This window comes from Theropithecus gelada, chromosome 3 (assembly GCF_003255815.1).
Source record: "Theropithecus gelada isolate Dixy chromosome 3, Tgel_1.0, whole genome shotgun sequence".
Classification (NCBI taxonomy): Eukaryota; Metazoa; Chordata; class Mammalia; order Primates; family Cercopithecidae; genus Theropithecus; species Theropithecus gelada.
The window spans coordinates 16,584,578-16,600,999 of NC_037670.1; the positions used below are offsets into that span (position 1 = coordinate 16,584,578).

At 53.3% G+C, this 16,422-nt stretch overlaps 1 protein-coding gene across 1 annotated transcript in view; it reads right to left on the bottom strand.

Annotated features, from left to right (window-relative positions):
* Nucleotides 1-550: 550 nt before the first annotated feature.
* Nucleotides 551-16,422, bottom strand: part of DIP2A (disco interacting protein 2 homolog A) — a 107,064-nt gene continuing 91,192 nt past the window's right edge. The window contains exons 26-38 of the mRNA XM_025380126.1: nt 14,559-14,682; nt 14,155-14,276; nt 13,918-14,029; nt 12,790-12,899; nt 11,816-11,946; nt 11,142-11,310; nt 10,504-10,674; nt 8,167-8,228; nt 7,246-7,303; nt 5,061-5,135; nt 3,077-3,251; nt 2,253-2,376; nt 551-1,566 (exon numbers count right to left, since the gene is read on the bottom strand). Of these exons, the coding sequence (XP_025235911.1) occupies nt 1,314-1,566; nt 2,253-2,376; nt 3,077-3,251; nt 5,061-5,135; nt 7,246-7,303; nt 8,167-8,228; nt 10,504-10,674; nt 11,142-11,310; nt 11,816-11,946; nt 12,790-12,899; nt 13,918-14,029; nt 14,155-14,276; nt 14,559-14,682 (1,686 nt within the window). The 3' untranslated portion in view covers nt 551-1,313. The remainder of the gene's footprint in view (nt 1,567-2,252; nt 2,377-3,076; nt 3,252-5,060; nt 5,136-7,245; nt 7,304-8,166; nt 8,229-10,503; nt 10,675-11,141; nt 11,311-11,815; nt 11,947-12,789; nt 12,900-13,917; nt 14,030-14,154; nt 14,277-14,558; nt 14,683-16,422) is intronic.

Sequence of the window (16,422 nt, forward strand, 5' to 3'; positions counted from 1 at the left end):
TAAACTTGGCAGTCCAAAATGGCACTTACTGAGTGTCCATGACAACAACAATATATGCTGACAAGCAGCACACCTTTGTTTTTTGTTTTTAAACGGCATCTCGCTCTGTCACCCAGGCTAGAATGCAGTGGCGAGAGGCATGATCTTGGTTCACTGCAAGCTCCGCCTCCCAGGTTCACACCATTCTCCTGCCTCAGCCTCCCGAGTAACTGGGACTACAGGCGCCCACCACCACATCTGGCTTTTTTTTTTTTTTTTTTTTTTTTGTGAGACGGAGTCTCGCTCTGTAGCCCAGGCTGGAGTGCAGTGGCCGGATCTCAGCTCACTGCAAGCTCTGCCTCCCGGGTTCCCGCCATTCTCCTGCCTCAGCCTCCTGAGTAGCTGGGACTACAGGCGCCCGCCACCTCACCCGGCTAGTTTTTTTTTTTTTTTGTATTTTTTAGTAGAGACAGGGTTTCACCATGTTAGCCAGGATGGTCTCGATCTCCTGACCTCGTGATCCACCCGTCTCAGCCTCCCAAAGTGCTGGGATTACAGGCTTGAGCCACCACGCCCGGCATCTGGCTAATTTTTTGTATTTTTAGTAGAGACGGGGTTTCTCCGTGTTAGCCAGGATGGTCTCGATCTCCTGACCTCTTGATCCACCCGCCTTGGCCTCCCAAAGTGCTGGGATTACAGGCGAGAGCCACTGCGCCCAGCCAGCACAACTCTTTCAATAACAAAACTGGCAGAGCAGGCACTGCGTGTGACCATAGTGCTCTGTGAGCAGGGAGGATGGGTCCAGCTTGCTTCCTTTCCATCAGCCTCCCTGTGAAACAGAAGTGAGGCAGCTGGTTTGTACTCTGCTATCTTCCCAGAATCAAGTTTCTCTCTGTAAATGGTCTCAAGTTTCTCTCCGTAATTTCTATATATGAACTTGTCATTTGAAGTGAGAATAAATAACTGAATTTTAAAAATCAGGAACTACATTTTTAGCCTAAAGAAAGTGCAAACTTGCAGTACAGCAGAGAACAACCTCGGTGCCTGTGATTCCTCACAATGCCCACGCCAGGCCTTTCCTTTCCTTTCCTTGTCTCTCCATCTGTTAAAATACCAGCATCTGTGTTTCTGTAAATGTACTTGGCAGATTCAAAATATTTCTTTAAATAATTCAGGAAGTGCTTTCTAAAAGGAGATGCAGGGAACTGCTGAGAGGGATCTGTAAGAGCACAGGAAGGGGCGAGTCCCGGTGCGTGGGCTCTGCAGTGTCTTCCCACATCACCTTGGACTGCTGGAGCTCATTCGTCTCCGGCACCCGGTCTGGGGTGCTGCGCTCACATGTTGTAGGCCACATAGATGGGGTCCAGCTGGTCAGCCAGGAAGCCGTCCCGCAGGTGCATGCGCTGCTTCTCACCCCGAGAGTTGATAGGGATCACCCCTGGGTCCACAATGACCACGACGCCCACGACCAGGTAGTGCTCCTCCAGCACCACGTTAGTCACCAGGGCCACCAGGTCCAGGGCATCCTGCTCGAGCCCATCCAGCTCCACCACCACCACCAGCAGGTTGGTCCAGGTGAACACGGCACTGCAGAGGAAAGACAGATGGGGTCACACGGACACAGGCACAGGCCACAGGGGCCAATGAATGCTTGGGAAAGGGTGGCACAAAGAAGAGCAAAGCACACTGATGTCACAGAGCTATTTAAGGCTATTCACAACCTAAAGATCAGGCCAGATCCATTTTACAGGATGTCTATTCCAACTAAAGCTTTTACTGAGAATCAGGAGCATTATCTGATGCTGAAAGCTGTACCTGTCCCAACACAAGTTCCCCACAGGTGAAGGAATCAGGAGTCACAACCATGTGAGAAACACATTAAAAGCAGAAACACTTTAGGATGAGACCTGTGGAAACCTTACCTTTTGCCTGTGCATTTGGGGACAATCTCTTGGCTTACAACTCATAAGGAAACGGAGAAAACAACAAGCCAAACCCAAACAAAGGCAGCAAGGTGTGCTCTGGTACCATGCTGTGCAGAGTACATCCAGAGGGAGGACCCACGAGAAGTCCTCAGCCCTCTCTGGCAATGCCCAAGGTAGACAGGGTTCGTCTACATGGCACCCAGCTCCACTGCAGACCAGGGTAACAATGCAGGAGGCCTGTGCTCAGGCCCAGCAGTCCTCGGCTCTGCTGCAACCGATGCACAGCACTCACGCACAGAGGAAGGGCTGTATGGACCATGTGGAGCCGCCCTCCACCTGGGCTCTTACCACTCAGCGATGCTCCTGTGTGCTCGGATGACAGAGGTCTCGATGTCGATGGGGTGGTACCGCATGCCTCTGAGCTCCAGAGTTTCATCCAGAGACCCAACGACATACAGTGCATCATGCCGCCCTGTGAACAGTGTGTGGTTTACACGTGCCCAGAAAGCCGAGGCATGCAGAGGCATGGGCCGAGGCATGGGCTCGTATCCTCTGAGCCCAACCGGGGGCTCTCAGGCACAGGGAGGTCTCAGCTCAAACATCATGAGGTCCCACACCACATGCAGAGAGTGTGATGGAGGTACTGGCAGTGCAGGCTGTTATCTCTGCAGCATGGAACCACCTCAGGAAAGTTACAGCAAGTGTGAGCGTGTTATTAAAAATAACTCTTATCTCTGGGAACGGGACACTATCTATAGGAGCTACCAAAAGTTCTGCCTTATCTGGCCAGCTTGTGGTGGCTGCACAGAGTCCTCTGGACGTTGGCCACAACTTTGAATGGGTTGTGCATGGGAAAGCCACTGGTAAAGACACAGTGGCAGAGAGGCCGGCCTGGCAGAGAGGAGGAGGCCTCCCTGAGGAGCCTGGTAGCCTTATCACCAACACCATCCCCCCACCCCTTAGCAGAGGCCAAGGTCCCAAGGATAGCGAGGGGCAGTCATGGAGGGAAACCAGTATTTTCAGAGAAAACCGCTGTCAGAGTATCTTTCCCCCACACTGAACAATACCAGACCACAGCAAGGAGTGAGGTGTGCCAGCAGGTGACCAAGCTCTTGGGGAGCCCAGATCCTCCCCGCACAGCACTCCCGTGGGACTTCACCACAACCCCTCACCTCCACTGGCATCGGTGAGCTCTGTTCGTCGAAGGAAGCCAAGGTAGCCAGTCCTTGCCCAGATGGTCTGTGTGTCTCCAAAACTCAGCCGGGCACTGAAGTGGTCGGCATGAAGCGCCTCCTCCCCATAGACGGTGTAGTAGCCGGTGGCATTGTGGGGGCTGCTTACCCAGATCTGGTGGGGCCCAGAGGACAAGAATGTGAAGTGTCACCAACCACCGAGTTCAGATTCTGTCACGAGACATCCACTGGCCAAGAATAACGCTCCAGAAAACACTGAACGAAGTCGGGCGGATAATATTCATTGTCTCTTATTTTATGAACTAAGTTAAATTACAGGCACAGAAAGCAAACATAACTTTTCTCTCCTTAAATACTGTTTCTTCCTTTGACCCAAGAATGGCATCTGTAGGACTCTATCCTACGTGGGTAAGTAGACAGGGGCAATTCCACCTTCCTCACATCCAACTATTGTTGGCAATAAGAGAGGGCTGGAAGCAACCCAAATTCCACAACAGGGACAGGCTGAAGGAATGAGGGTCCCTACAGAGTGGAGAACATGTGGCTGCTCAGACTCATGGCAAGACAGAGGCCCTGAAAGCAGACAGCACGTCCCAGGGTTAACGTCAGCCCCATGCGTGTGTGTGTGCGTCCACTATCCATGTGCACGTGTGTGTCCACCAGTCTGTTCACATGTTTGCGTGCACCCGCATATCTACACACATGTAAGCATTTGTGTGCATCCATGCAGAGACCAAGGGACCAGAGGCCTGTGCCTGCAGGACCAAGTGTCATGGGGCCCTTCTAGACACAGAGTCCGTCCAGAACCTACAGTCAGTTCAACTGGCTCTAACACGCCCCTGCATGGCAGCGTCTGAAAGAGAAGGGGGTGGCCAACAGGGGCGTTTCCCTTGAGCATCTGCCATGAGGGGTGGGTCCCCATTCCCGGCTCAGACTCGCCATCTCCTGGGGGCACACCCTTGACTTACAGACCTGGGTTTGGCTGTCCAGAAGTGGGATGGTTGAGGGGAGGGTCCCTCACTCATCCACACTCAGGATTGGGACCCAGGACACCTTCCCATCAGGACACAGTTTAAGACCACCTGAGGGGTCACACGCTCACACCCTTGTCCCAGTCAGAAGAAGCCAGCTGAGGCTGAGTGATTTCCCACTGGGCACGGCTTGCTGGAAGCCCCCAGTCTGGCTTCACAGCAGAGCCCACAAATGATGCCTGTGCCCGCCTGGTCTGAAGACATCAATTTGACAGCACATTCCCCAAGAGGATAGGACTAGGAACGTGAGTCCTAAGCTCTCATGACAACAGATCAATCTGCACGTTCGGGACATGACTGCATGTCAAGCTGCCACCGCTGCCCATAAATAATGAGTCGTGCCTGTCCCAAATTACAGCAAGATATACGTGCAATACATGTAGACATTTCAACCCAATGGATTCCTGTATAGCCTCTGTGTTCTCAGGGAGACCTACACCTTCCACCTGCACCCTCAGGACAAGGGCTCTGAGCTCTCCGAACCTCCCAGGGCAGGTGGAGGCCTTGAACTCTTCTGGAGCAGAGTTCTCTATCACCAGTTCCCCCGGGTCTGTGCTCCTGCCTGGGTGCCAGGGACCACGTTTTAAGTAGCAGCTGCTGGGTCCTGCACAAGGTAGCTGTTTTCCATGCTGCCACTGGTGCCTGTGCAGCTCCTCCCACCTGTCAGTGCCCTCACACCTAGGGGTTCCCCTCTGTTGGTTAGGTCAACCTAGGGATGAGGCAGTTTGTCCCACAGTACCCCAAAATCCTACACAGGAACTGGGTCTGGGAGGTACATGGGGGAAGGGCCACATGGTTTCTGGTAGATTCCCAAAGGCAAGTGTTATTCCACAGTTTAGAATTCCCAAATCTGAAGCAAAAAGAGAAGGAAGATGAAGCCGGTGAGGCTGGAGAGCTCCAGCCCCTCCCATGGGCCCCTGCCCTCAGCTCACCTCTCCCAGGTGTGAGTCTCCCAAGGGTCCTTTGGTCTCAGTGTGTGCGATGATGACCTTCACGCCAGGGAGGATCTGGAAGGAGGAGAGCTATGTCCCTTGTTAAAGAAAACATGGCACGAGACTCTCTTGATTCAGTGACGTTAAAATAACGTCCCTCGGAAGTTGGCCTGCAGGACTGACGTGCTTATGTCAGGTCAGGAAGTTTAGAGGCTGCTCCAAATTTGACTTCGAATTTTGAAAAAGAGATGTCAATAGAAATAAGTTGTGACTCTTAGCAAAATGACTCCAGCTCCTAAGACGGGACCCCATATTTGGGTGTCAGGAGGGGCAGAGGGTCACCAAGGCTACGAAGACAATCAGCCAGGTGATGCCAGCGCACCTCACGGGCACACATCCAGGGGTGCAGTAACCCTGCTGTGCCCAGCCCTGCAGGAGGCACATGTCTGTCCTAGTTCTCAGCCAGGAACCTGACCACGAGGAAGTTCTTCCTGCCCGTGACTCCGAGTCAGTCCAACCACTGAGCACTGGCTCTGTGCCAATTCAGAGGCAAGAGGCCACCATCTCTTACCTGGCCTCCCAGGCCCGGTCCCAGCGTTCCCTCACTGGGCTCAGGTCGGACCACCTGACTGCACAAGACCTGGATGCTTGTTCTGTGTCCTCAGTTTCCTCACGTATGAAATGGGGGCAGTCGCACTCCTGGCAGGAGGAGGGGACGAGGGGCCACAGGGAGGTGTGAGCTGTGGTCAGCACCAGACCCTCCCCGGCGGGTGGGACTGTTCTGTTTCCCCAGATGCTGTTGGAGCCTCCATCTTCGCCCTGCATGTCCCAGCTAAGCCCTAAAACCAGAGCTCTTTCCAGGACACAAACCTATCAGGCCCAAGTGATTGTAACAGCAAAACAGGAAAGAATGTCCAATAAAAGGGGATGAGTGAAACAATTACAGTGCAGCTGTACATGGCAGGGCAGGAACAGCCACTGAAAAGAGCGGCGTGGAGGCCCCACGACCCAGAGAAACCCGCTGAGTTTACACCAAGGATGATGCAGAGCTCTGGCGATGGCGGCTCACATGTCCCTGTGCTCAGAGAAGGGAGGACATGCAGCAGCCCTGGCTCCCACAGATGTGCTGTCCACTAAGCTCACCCAACTCCACTCTCGGCTGGTCTACTTCCTAAAGTGACTGTCACAGGGGACATGGGATGGGAGCTTTTCAAGCCCCTGCACCTACCTGCATGTGAGTTCACTCACTCACTCACTCCTGCTCCCCACACTCAGCCCAGTCCCACCGTCCTCCCAGTAGCTCCCACCTCGAGACCCTCACAGCAGCTGTGCCTTCTGTCCCCAGTCTCACCCCTGCTGCCCTGCAGGAGTCTGTGTGCTGGACATCACGTGGCTTGGTTGGGTCCCTCTGGGCCCGTCTCTGACTCCCCACAGGTGGCTGTGGCCACAGCAATGAACGGAGTCAGGGTGGCCAATCTCCTTCTCTTGTCTCTGGGGTTGTGAAGGCACCAGGGCCCCCGCGGCCCCCGCTGGATGTGCAGCAGCTGCCCACTCACATCAAGCCTGGCATACTCTTCATGCTGCCTTCCTGGGCTGTGTGGCTTTTCCTCCTTCCTTTGAACCTTTCCTGAACCAAAGGAGGTTCACACCTCCTTCCTTTGAACCATTCAGAGGATGCTGTTCTGTGCCTATGTCTGCTGACCCCTTGCAGCATCTCACTTTTTTCCTGGGAGTCCTCAGGCCATCTCAGGATCCCCCAGATCCCCTACAGGCTCTGGGGGCCTCTTCCCTGCTGACACCCTAAACTAGGGCATGAGATTTTGCCATCTCCAATTTAGGGTCAGGGCCACTCCACTGATGTGTAGGTGGGCCGGACCCTGCCTCCATGGCCCTGGCCCCGGAGGACTGAGGCCTGCCACCCACCCAGTGGGAGTTCTTTATTCCTGTACCTGAAGTTCTCCCTTTCTTGGCTCTGAGCTCAGACGTGTGTTTAAAGACGTAACTAAGTAATTCTATATCCCAGTCACAAAGCAGGGAAGGCGGCTTCTGCAGCAGCCAAGCCCACCCCAACCAGAAGTCAACCCGTGTTCGTCCGAGCCACAGCCCCCAGCACCCTCCACGGGGGGATGCTTCAGACGGACGTCTCAGACACGGCTCAGAATGCACACGTCTTGGTTTCCACTACCTTTCCAGACTCCATCAATGGCAGGCTGTGCGGAGAACCCCGTTCTACCAAACGTACCCTAAAAATCAAGGGAACAATTTCAGTATGTAATTTACTCCACAGGTATGTCTAAAAGGGCAGATCATGAGGTTGGAAATGATCACTCTGAGGGTCTGCTGACAACAGCCAGGATGTCAACCTTTCCACAGCACACCTGCCATGAATGGCAGGGACACCCCAACCACGCTGCGGTCCCAAGTGCTGCCACCCTCATGCACTCACGACCCACCCCATGTGCTCACAGCAGCTCACTCTACATTTCTTTTAGGTCCTCCTTGAACCCAGCAGGCCCCTGGCACCCAGTAAGCTAAACCTAGTGTTTACATCAAGCTACAGTGTGGCCATACTTGAGAACCCAGGACTGGGATCTGAGCTTCAAAGCTGGGACAGGCCCTGATACACACCTGACCACAGACCAGCAAGCACACGCTGTATGCACCACATCGCTTATCAAGATGAAAACTAAGTCAGATTCTATGACAGCATCAGGTAAGAAATGTTCTTGCCAGTAGACGGATTACTTGTCTTCTGTCTGTCCCTATCCCTCTAAAAAACCAAATGTCACAGGGGTCACTCTTACTCTTCCTGGCTGTGTGACAGATACAGGGATGTTAACTGCAGCCCCGGGGACGCGGGTGCACAGAGACAGACACTGAGCTCCCCTGGGAAGAGGAGGCTCACAGCTCTCCTCTTCCTGTTGGTGCAGATGGCCCAGTGTAGCCAGCTGTCTTCTCATGTGCCTATCCAGGTGCCCGGGTAGGCCTGACTTGGCCCAGCTGTCCTCTAATGCCTGGGTCCCAGGGGTGCACAGTCAGCGCAGACCTGGTCCGCACCACTTTGCCACTGGGTATGAATGGGGCCCAGGCAGGCTGGGAACATTACCTGTCATGGCGCAGTGCCCGCATGTCCACGTAGACGGTTGTGGGGTCTGGGCCAGCTGTGCCCTGGAAGGAGAGCAGCAGAGGAACTTCTGTTCAGGGGCCTCACTTTCATCTTGTTTGCACAGGCACAGCTGCATGGCAGCTCCTCCCTGGCCCCCGGGGACACCCAAGAAGGGAGCCGCTCTGCTCCCTGCAGCAAGTCTGCCTAGGGGTTCGAGGTCCCCCAGGCAGGCTGATGCTTTCCATCCAAACATCCACAGAGCTTGAAAATATTGAGTGAAACAGTCAATGACTCTGAAAACACCAAATCATGCCACTTTACATTTCAGCTCTAACAACTTTCTATTCCCACTGGTCTCTTGCTGTGATGAAAACACCATTAGGATTTGAGGGGCATTTCCACCATGCTGTCAGACAGGGCCTGGCCTCTCAGCAACCAGTCTAATTCTACTGGGGACTGCTTGCAGCCGAGACTCACCCAGGTGAGATGGACGGCAGCCTTCACCTTTCTACTCCTTTCCTTTCTGAACCTTACAGTTAACATTAATCCCGACTAACGGACATTATGTGTCATTTTATTCAATAAAGAACATCAAATTAAATGAGTACGCTGATCAACATCACCCTTAAAGATCCCAGACAACATAAACTATGTCTGCACTGGAATTAAACAGAGCCCTTCCTCCCAAGGCAATACTATGAGCATTAACATTTTTTGAAAATAGTTTTACTTTTAAATTTGGTTACAAGGGAGCTTTTGTAATATGTCAAGTAATATCCACTGTGAACAAAGTAAGACAGCAAAAGAAACATGTTTGTCTAGAATTCAAGAGAAAGTCACATGAACTCGTGGGGGGGGGAAGCACAGAGGCACCAACAAGGTCAAGGTCAAAGTCATACCTGCTCAGCCAGCTTTCCCAGCCTGTTGGGCTGACAGAGGCCAAGGAGGCAGCAGAGTGAGACAGGGAGGAGACAGCCACAGGAAACACACACAGAAGCAGCAGCCACATGAGAAACACAGGGAAAGAGAGAGCAAAACCCACCTCTGTATCTTAAAGAGCAAACGTGAACATCCTTAACTTCATTTCTGCAATCACATGTGGTGTCCACACCCTTCCGACGTCTAGCAAGGAGGCCCCAGGCTTGCAGACGCAGAGCCACTAATACACAGGCCGGCACCCACGCTCAGCCACAGCCTACAGCAGGAAGCGAGCTCACAAAAGGCCCGATCTCTGCTGTGTGACAGGCGTGTGAGGCTTGAGTGGTCAGGGGTCTTTTTGTGGGGAAGAGGGTGTGAGCAGAGCTGCCACCCTGCCCTGCGTGCACTGCCACTGTGACGGGGAGGCACAAGGCAAAGCAAACACTTTGGAAACAGAGACAGACCTGCACTCAGCCCTGCTCTGGCATGGACAGGTGCCATTTCCTTCCAGCTATTTTTGTGCAGTGTGGGTGAATAAGGTATTCAATATGTAGGGTTATCTAAAAAGCTATTTGGTTTTAAGATGTTTTTAGAAAGAAAGGAAATTGAGATACTAGTACAAAATCTGAGAAATAGCTGTAGCTATCTGAGGAAGCAGTAAACAGAATTGCCATGAGCTCTTTAATCTCTGAAACTTGGTGCTTTTTTTTTTTTTGAGACAGGGTCTCGTTCTGTCACCCAGGCTGGAGTGCAGCGGTGAGATCTCGGCTCACTACAACCTCCTCTTCCCAGGTTCAAGCAATTCTAGTGCGTCAACCTCCCAAGTAGCCGGGACCACAGGCACACACCACCAGCCAGCTAATTTTTGTATTTTTAGTAGAGACGGGGTCTCATCATATTGTCCAGGCTGGTCTCGAATTCCTGACCTCAGGTGATCCGCCTGTCTCAGCCTCCCAAAGTGCTGGGATTATAGGCATGAGCCACCACTCCTGGCCTGAAACTTGGTGCTTCCTTTTAATAAGACATTTCAAGGTTTCAAAAATGAATGAGTCAATACAAATTACATTTATTAATGTTTCAATTTAATATTGCTAGATATCTTAAAACAGTAAGTTCAATCTTGCTTTAAGAACTCAGCTGTGTATTATATCTAACTTCGAGAGTCTTACAGGTAAGATATTAGTCACTGTTCAAAAACAATTTGTGTTTTTTTCCAAATAAGTCTTTGTTCAACTAGAATAGAGTATCTTTAAAAATAAAACTCTTGAAGCTAAAATATTACGTGGAAATGAAACATCAAAGGCTCAGAGAAGGAGAAAGAGATCAGGCAGGCACAAAATTGCACATTAACAGCTGGGAAGCTTGGTCTCCACGCTGCCAACAGCCAGCTTTCGAGAACCACAGGCCCCAGCGCCTCACCTGGAGGCAGATGGCCACGTTGACCCTGCACCCGAACGTGGTGCTTACGGCGCGGGCCGGCAGGCCCAGGTCCTTGAAGAGCTTGGAGAAGGACTGGGTCAGCGCAATCCTGGGCCGCTCCTCGGCGACCACCATGCACGTGCGCACACATGACAGGTTCACCCCCTTCATCTGCGGGAGGGGGGAGCAGTCAGGCCACAGCCACAGCCCTGTGAGTTGCCAGGGCCCTGGGCACTGTCTTGGGAAATCTCCGAGTGGGCACACAGAGGTGGAGCTGGACACCAACCTCCTCTCTGCAGGCTGTGTCTGTCCCATAGAATCCTAAGTGTGGACGCACTAGAGGATTCCATCTGACGTGCATCCCACACCTGCCCCCCACACAGCCAGACCTCCACCCTGCCATCTCGCAGGGACCCTGCCCTACTCCCACACCCGCCTCTCCTTCGGGCTGTGGAGCTGCAGAGACAGGTGAGCCGTGGAGGAGGGATGTGTACACAGGGCCCGTAGTGGGAAAGGTTTTTCTCTACTTCTTCCAACTGCAGGGAGGGGCCTTGGGAGTCTTGTTTTGTTTTGTTGTTTTCAAACTTCCCAGGGCTGTGGTCTACAGCACACTCAGAAGCCCGGGTCTGGGCACTCACCCTGAGGACACCCGTCTGTGCGCCCAGGCCCTTGGTGCACATCTCCATTACAGAGTAGGAGCAGAAGGTGACGCGGGCCTTGTACTGGCTGACGGCTGACAGCCACAGGGACACATTGCTCTCCAGCTCCAGCGGGGGCACCAGCACCGACTGGTGTCCCGAGTAGACACTGCGAGAAGGAAGGCTCGTGAGGCTCCACCTGCCCACCGGGCACTCCACTCTTCCCTTCCTCAAGGACACTTCTTTTCCAGCCACGACAGTGGCATGATTCTGTTCTGATGCCAAGTAGGGGAGTTTGGTGGAAAACTTGCCACGGGGTGAACGTTGGGGGATGGCAGGCACGGGGTCCTGAGCTCTGCTCCAAACACTTGGAGAGTATCCAGGGACAATGCTCCAGAGGCACTCACTTATAGAGATGGATCACTACTTTCTAGTGTTTGAAGGAATCAAACAGATTCTTCCCAAGTACTGATAATGGGTAGTGTATTTAATGAAAACTGTATTTTCACTCAATTTCAGACTCAGACTCCAACCCACTTCATCCCCAAACAAATCCACTCACACACGTCTCATCGGCTTCCTGAACACTCAGAAAAGGTGCCTTAGAAGGCCAAGGTTCCTAAGAGCCACACGAGCTGCTCCAACCTGGCAGGCGGCAGGGGCCCTGCACTCACCTGCACAGACACCACAGGGCAAAGCCAAGGCCACAGTAGGGGTCGAGGCAGATGGCGATCTGCCGCGAGGGGTACAGCTCACACTGCAGCTTTATGGAGCGGCATAAGGCGCTTGTGGCCGCGTGAGACATCTCGGGAATAAAATAACGTTCAAAAAAAAAAAAAAAGGGGAAATGAAATTCAGTGATGTGCACGAGGAGAAAGGGTGGATGGCAGCGTCTGCTGTCCACATGGCTAGACTACCAAACATCATATTTACTTCCTTAAAAGACGGTTGGCTCAAATCCCCATATAACCTAAATAATACCCAAGAAATGGTACACTAAAAATCTTAGAAACAAAATTTCAGGATATTGAATTTAAAAAAAATTTTTTTTTTTTTTTTGAGGCAGAGTCTTATTCTGTCGCCCCAGGCTGAAGTGCAACAGCACAATCTCGGCTCACTGCAAACTCTGCCTCCCGGGTTCAAGCAATTCTCCTGCCTCAGCCTCCTGAGTATCTGGGATTACAGACGCCCGCCACCATGCCCAGCTAATTTTTTGTATTTTTAGTACAGACGGGGTTTCACTACGTTGGCCAGGATGGTCTCCACCTCTTGATCTCGTGATCCACCCGCCTCGGCCTCCCAAAGCACCGGGATTACAGGCGTGAGCTACCGCGCCCAGCCTGAAAAATTTTAATCGAGCTATTGGCTCCCAGCAAGGTAAGAGATTCTTCAAAGCCACCAGTTCCTGGAAGCCAGATAGTCATAGATCAGAAAGTTTAGACATGACCATAATGCATCAGAAAATGCATTACTCTCAGGCTAATCACATTTTAGGCTTCACTGGTGTTTAACACAAATCTTAAGAAGCAATATTATTGCCTTGTGCTTTGTATAAGGACCTGCCGGTTTAAACCTGTATCTGACATCCTTTCTGTCCACTCCTCCTGATTTCTAGGGGTTGAGGCAAACAGGATTTCAGAGGACCTACCTTCACCCCTGCTAGTATCCCAGTGGTTGACACGCTGAAGTCCAAGTATGCGAGGACATCGGGGGAGGGGGGCCTGAAAATGCTCGCTACTTTCTTTTTCGGGATGTCATCTGTTAAACAGGAGACACCAACATTAGCGTTCCCGCATGTATTCTGAATGCTCTGGGCTTTCACAGGCAAGAGGTGACACACGATTTGTCCTTGGGAGTCCTGCAGAGAGTGAGCTCAGACAGCAGTAGGGCCGTGACCATGCAGGCTGTGTGTGCTCAGGAAAGCGTATTTCATTCTTCATGGAAACGCTACCCGGTCCCACCAAGACCACACTGAGCCTGTGGAAATGGGGGACGGGGCAGGGCGAGGAGAGGCGGCATCACGTCACTGACCAGTAGGAAAGATTAGAGGACTGGGGACTTGCCAAAGGCCACAGAGCCTATGGCAGAGCCCAGATGAGCCCAGAGTCCCGACCACAGCAAAAATAGCCATGGACGGGCTCTGGGTTCTGCGTGCTTCATCAAGTTCTCGTGGCCCCATGAGCCAGACACCACTGCCTCCCGGGGTGCAACTGGGCACAGGCTCAGCAGGGCAGGCACCGCTCCCCCTGAGGCAAGCCCATGAGGCTTTGGGGCCCTGGCCGGCTGTTCAGCTCTGAGCCTTCCCTCCCCTACACCAGCTGCCCTGGCCCAGCCCCATCCAGCCCGGGCTGAGACAGGTCCACAGCAGAGGGGAGCCAGGGGGGTTTCTGACCTTCGCCCTGCTGGCCCTCAGCATTTCCTGGGGCACGACAGCATTCACCAATGATGGGGACAGGGATGCTGGAGTGGTGGCACGCGGTGGGAGCTGTGTCCCCAAAGCGTTTGCAGAAAGCCTCAGAGAGCTGCCAGCCCCCATGCCAGCAGGAGGCGGGTGAGAGGGGCAAGGCTGTGCTCCACACCACTTGGGACTGGGTGCGGCTGCTGTGGGCTGAGTGGAGCGCAGGTTTACACATGGGACAGGGTCCCCCCTGCTGTCAGCCAGGCTCCTGCCAGGACTGCTCTTGCCTCGTGTGTTTTTGGACGGCAGCCAGGCAACACCACCCCTACAACACAGAAAGGAAAAGGGACTGGTCCTGGCCAGTGTGAGGGCACGCACCTGTGTCTAGGATGGTGGGCCAGGTCCTGATGTCCACGGCGGCAGCAGCCTCCTTGGACCTAAGCAGCCGTGTGACGGCCTGCGTGGTGAGGACGCATGCAGACTTGCTGACCTGCATGGCGAGGGGCCAAGGGTGGGTGGGAGGGGCCTCTCGAACTGCCCAGAAAAGGGGGCAGCGGAGGGTAGCCTTGCAGCCTCCCACTCACAGACCCTGACCCGCGGGCCAGGTAGGCGCACCTCCACGATCATCTTGACGGTGGGCAGTGTGGTGCCAAGGTTCTGAGGGTGCGGGGGCCGCACGGTGACGGGCACGCAGCCACAGTACAAGCAGCCATAGAATGCGGCGATGAGGTCCACCCCTGTGGAGACAAGGACTGGCTGTGAGGAGGCCGGTCGCAAGAGGCTCCCACCAGCCTCTGTTCACTGTTCCTGCAAGAGAGGAGAGGAGGTGGTGCTGGGGAGGGCATGGGTGACTCTCAGGTTTCCAGAGGGGTAGCTGAGCTGAGGAGGTAGACACATGCAGAGAGGAGGGGCTGAGCTTAGTTTTGGAAGATGCTTCGGGGAGGGAATGTCTGGGTGCTGCTTAGGGTAGGGGGCTGCTTACGAAGAGCTGCAGGCGCACAGACCCACAGTGAGCCCACCTGGTGGGTAGACTAGAGCCACATGGTCCCCAACACTCAGTCTTCCCTTCTCCATCAGAGCCGCAGCCACTCTCTCAGCCCTTTTGTGCAGCTGGACACAGGTTGCAGTGCTTGTGACGGTGCCCTAGGAAAGCGATCTTTGAGCTCATCTGTGTGCTGGTGCGTGCAGGCGGGTTGTTCGCAGATGTGCGTGCACACCGCCTGCACGCCCTGCACACGACCCCTTGTGATTAGGACCCATGATAATGACAATGTGTCAGTCCTAGGCGTGTGGCTGGTGTCTTTTTTTGGTAGAGATGGGGTTTCACCATGTTGGCCAGGCTGGTCTCCAACTCCTGACCTCAAGTGATCTGCTCACCTCAGTCTCTCAAAGTGCTGGGATTACAGGCATGAGCCACCACACATGGCCCACGACTGGTGTCTTTTCTCACCATCTGTACTCTCTCACTAGCAGTGAAGGGACAGGCACACAAGCATCTCCTGTGTGGTCCAGCTAAGAGGGAGCGATGCGGGCACTCCATTCACCCAGGGCTGAGCCAGAAACACATGGCTAAAGAAGACCTTCCTGGCCTTTTCAATAAAATATTCCATACACCACCGTTATAAATAAATAATAAGTGATAAGCAAACATCCCTGAACTGTACTATTTGGCAAGCCCACAGGTCACCTGCACTGAGCCTGGGCCTGTGTCATCTGCAGCCGGCTTTCTCAGAGTGTCCGTGCGTCTCCTCTAGGACTGACCGCACCAGCTCCTTCATTCACCCTGTCTCTCTGTGGAGGGGCACTGGGGCCATGTGACCAGTTCAGTGCAAACAGAAACACCTTGTAACCCTACCTCTCTGCTCAGGAAACTCATCCTCCCTGATCCCATGCCAGGCCTCACAGCTTTTTTAGTCCTTCTTAAGAGGATAAAAAGCGCAAATCAGTCTAATGAATATAGAACTCCAGAGCAGATCAGTGTAACATCAAACTCCCTGCTTCTTGACTGGTGGCTTCTACTGACAGAAGGCAGTGGAAGAGAGAGACCAGTGGACGCACTTATGTGCTGTGCCCAGACACAAGGGCTGGGCCGAGCCTGAGAGTCCAAATCCCGGGAGCTTTGCCAGTCCATAGAGTCAGGGCCCCATCAGGACAGAACCTGAGAACTGGACTGGGACTCAAAGCCCCCAAGGCCCGGGATCCCATAGCATCCTTATGGAAAACCCAGCGACCCCAGCCTTATCTGCATCTCCTCCCTGGGTAAACCTGGCCCCCACCACACTGGCCTCCTTTCCTGCCTTGAGCCACTGGGCATCATTGCTTCACAGTCCCTGCTACACAGTTCCACCCAAAGCCCCTCCCCAGCACTCCAGGTCACATCTCTCCACTGTATTGATGTTGAGGTTCTCCCCATAAGCTGATTTTACCTTGGTCAATGGTAAATCACCGGCTGGCTTGCAGGCTTTAGAACTCGATCAATCATAAAATAAATGTTTACTGGGCATGGTTCTAGATGTGTCCAGTACACCAGAAAAACAAAGTCTCCCTTACGGACCGCGTTTTCCGGCAGGAAAGACGGATTTACGGACCGCGTTTTCCGGCGGGAAAGACGGATTTACGGACCGCGTTTTCCGGCGGGAAAGACGGATTTACGGACCGCGTTTTCCGGCGGGAAAGACTGATTTACGGACCGCGTTTTCCGGCGGGAAAGACGGATTCTAAACCTCCTGAGAGGAGGAGTCCTTTCAATCTTATTACCGTGTACTGTGCACATTGTAGGCATCATTAAGTATTTTTTGAATTCGAATGAGCAGCACCAAAAGCTAGAACAGCATATTCTAAGCCACAGTGACCTACTCTTTATGACACCAAAGCTTAAGAGTT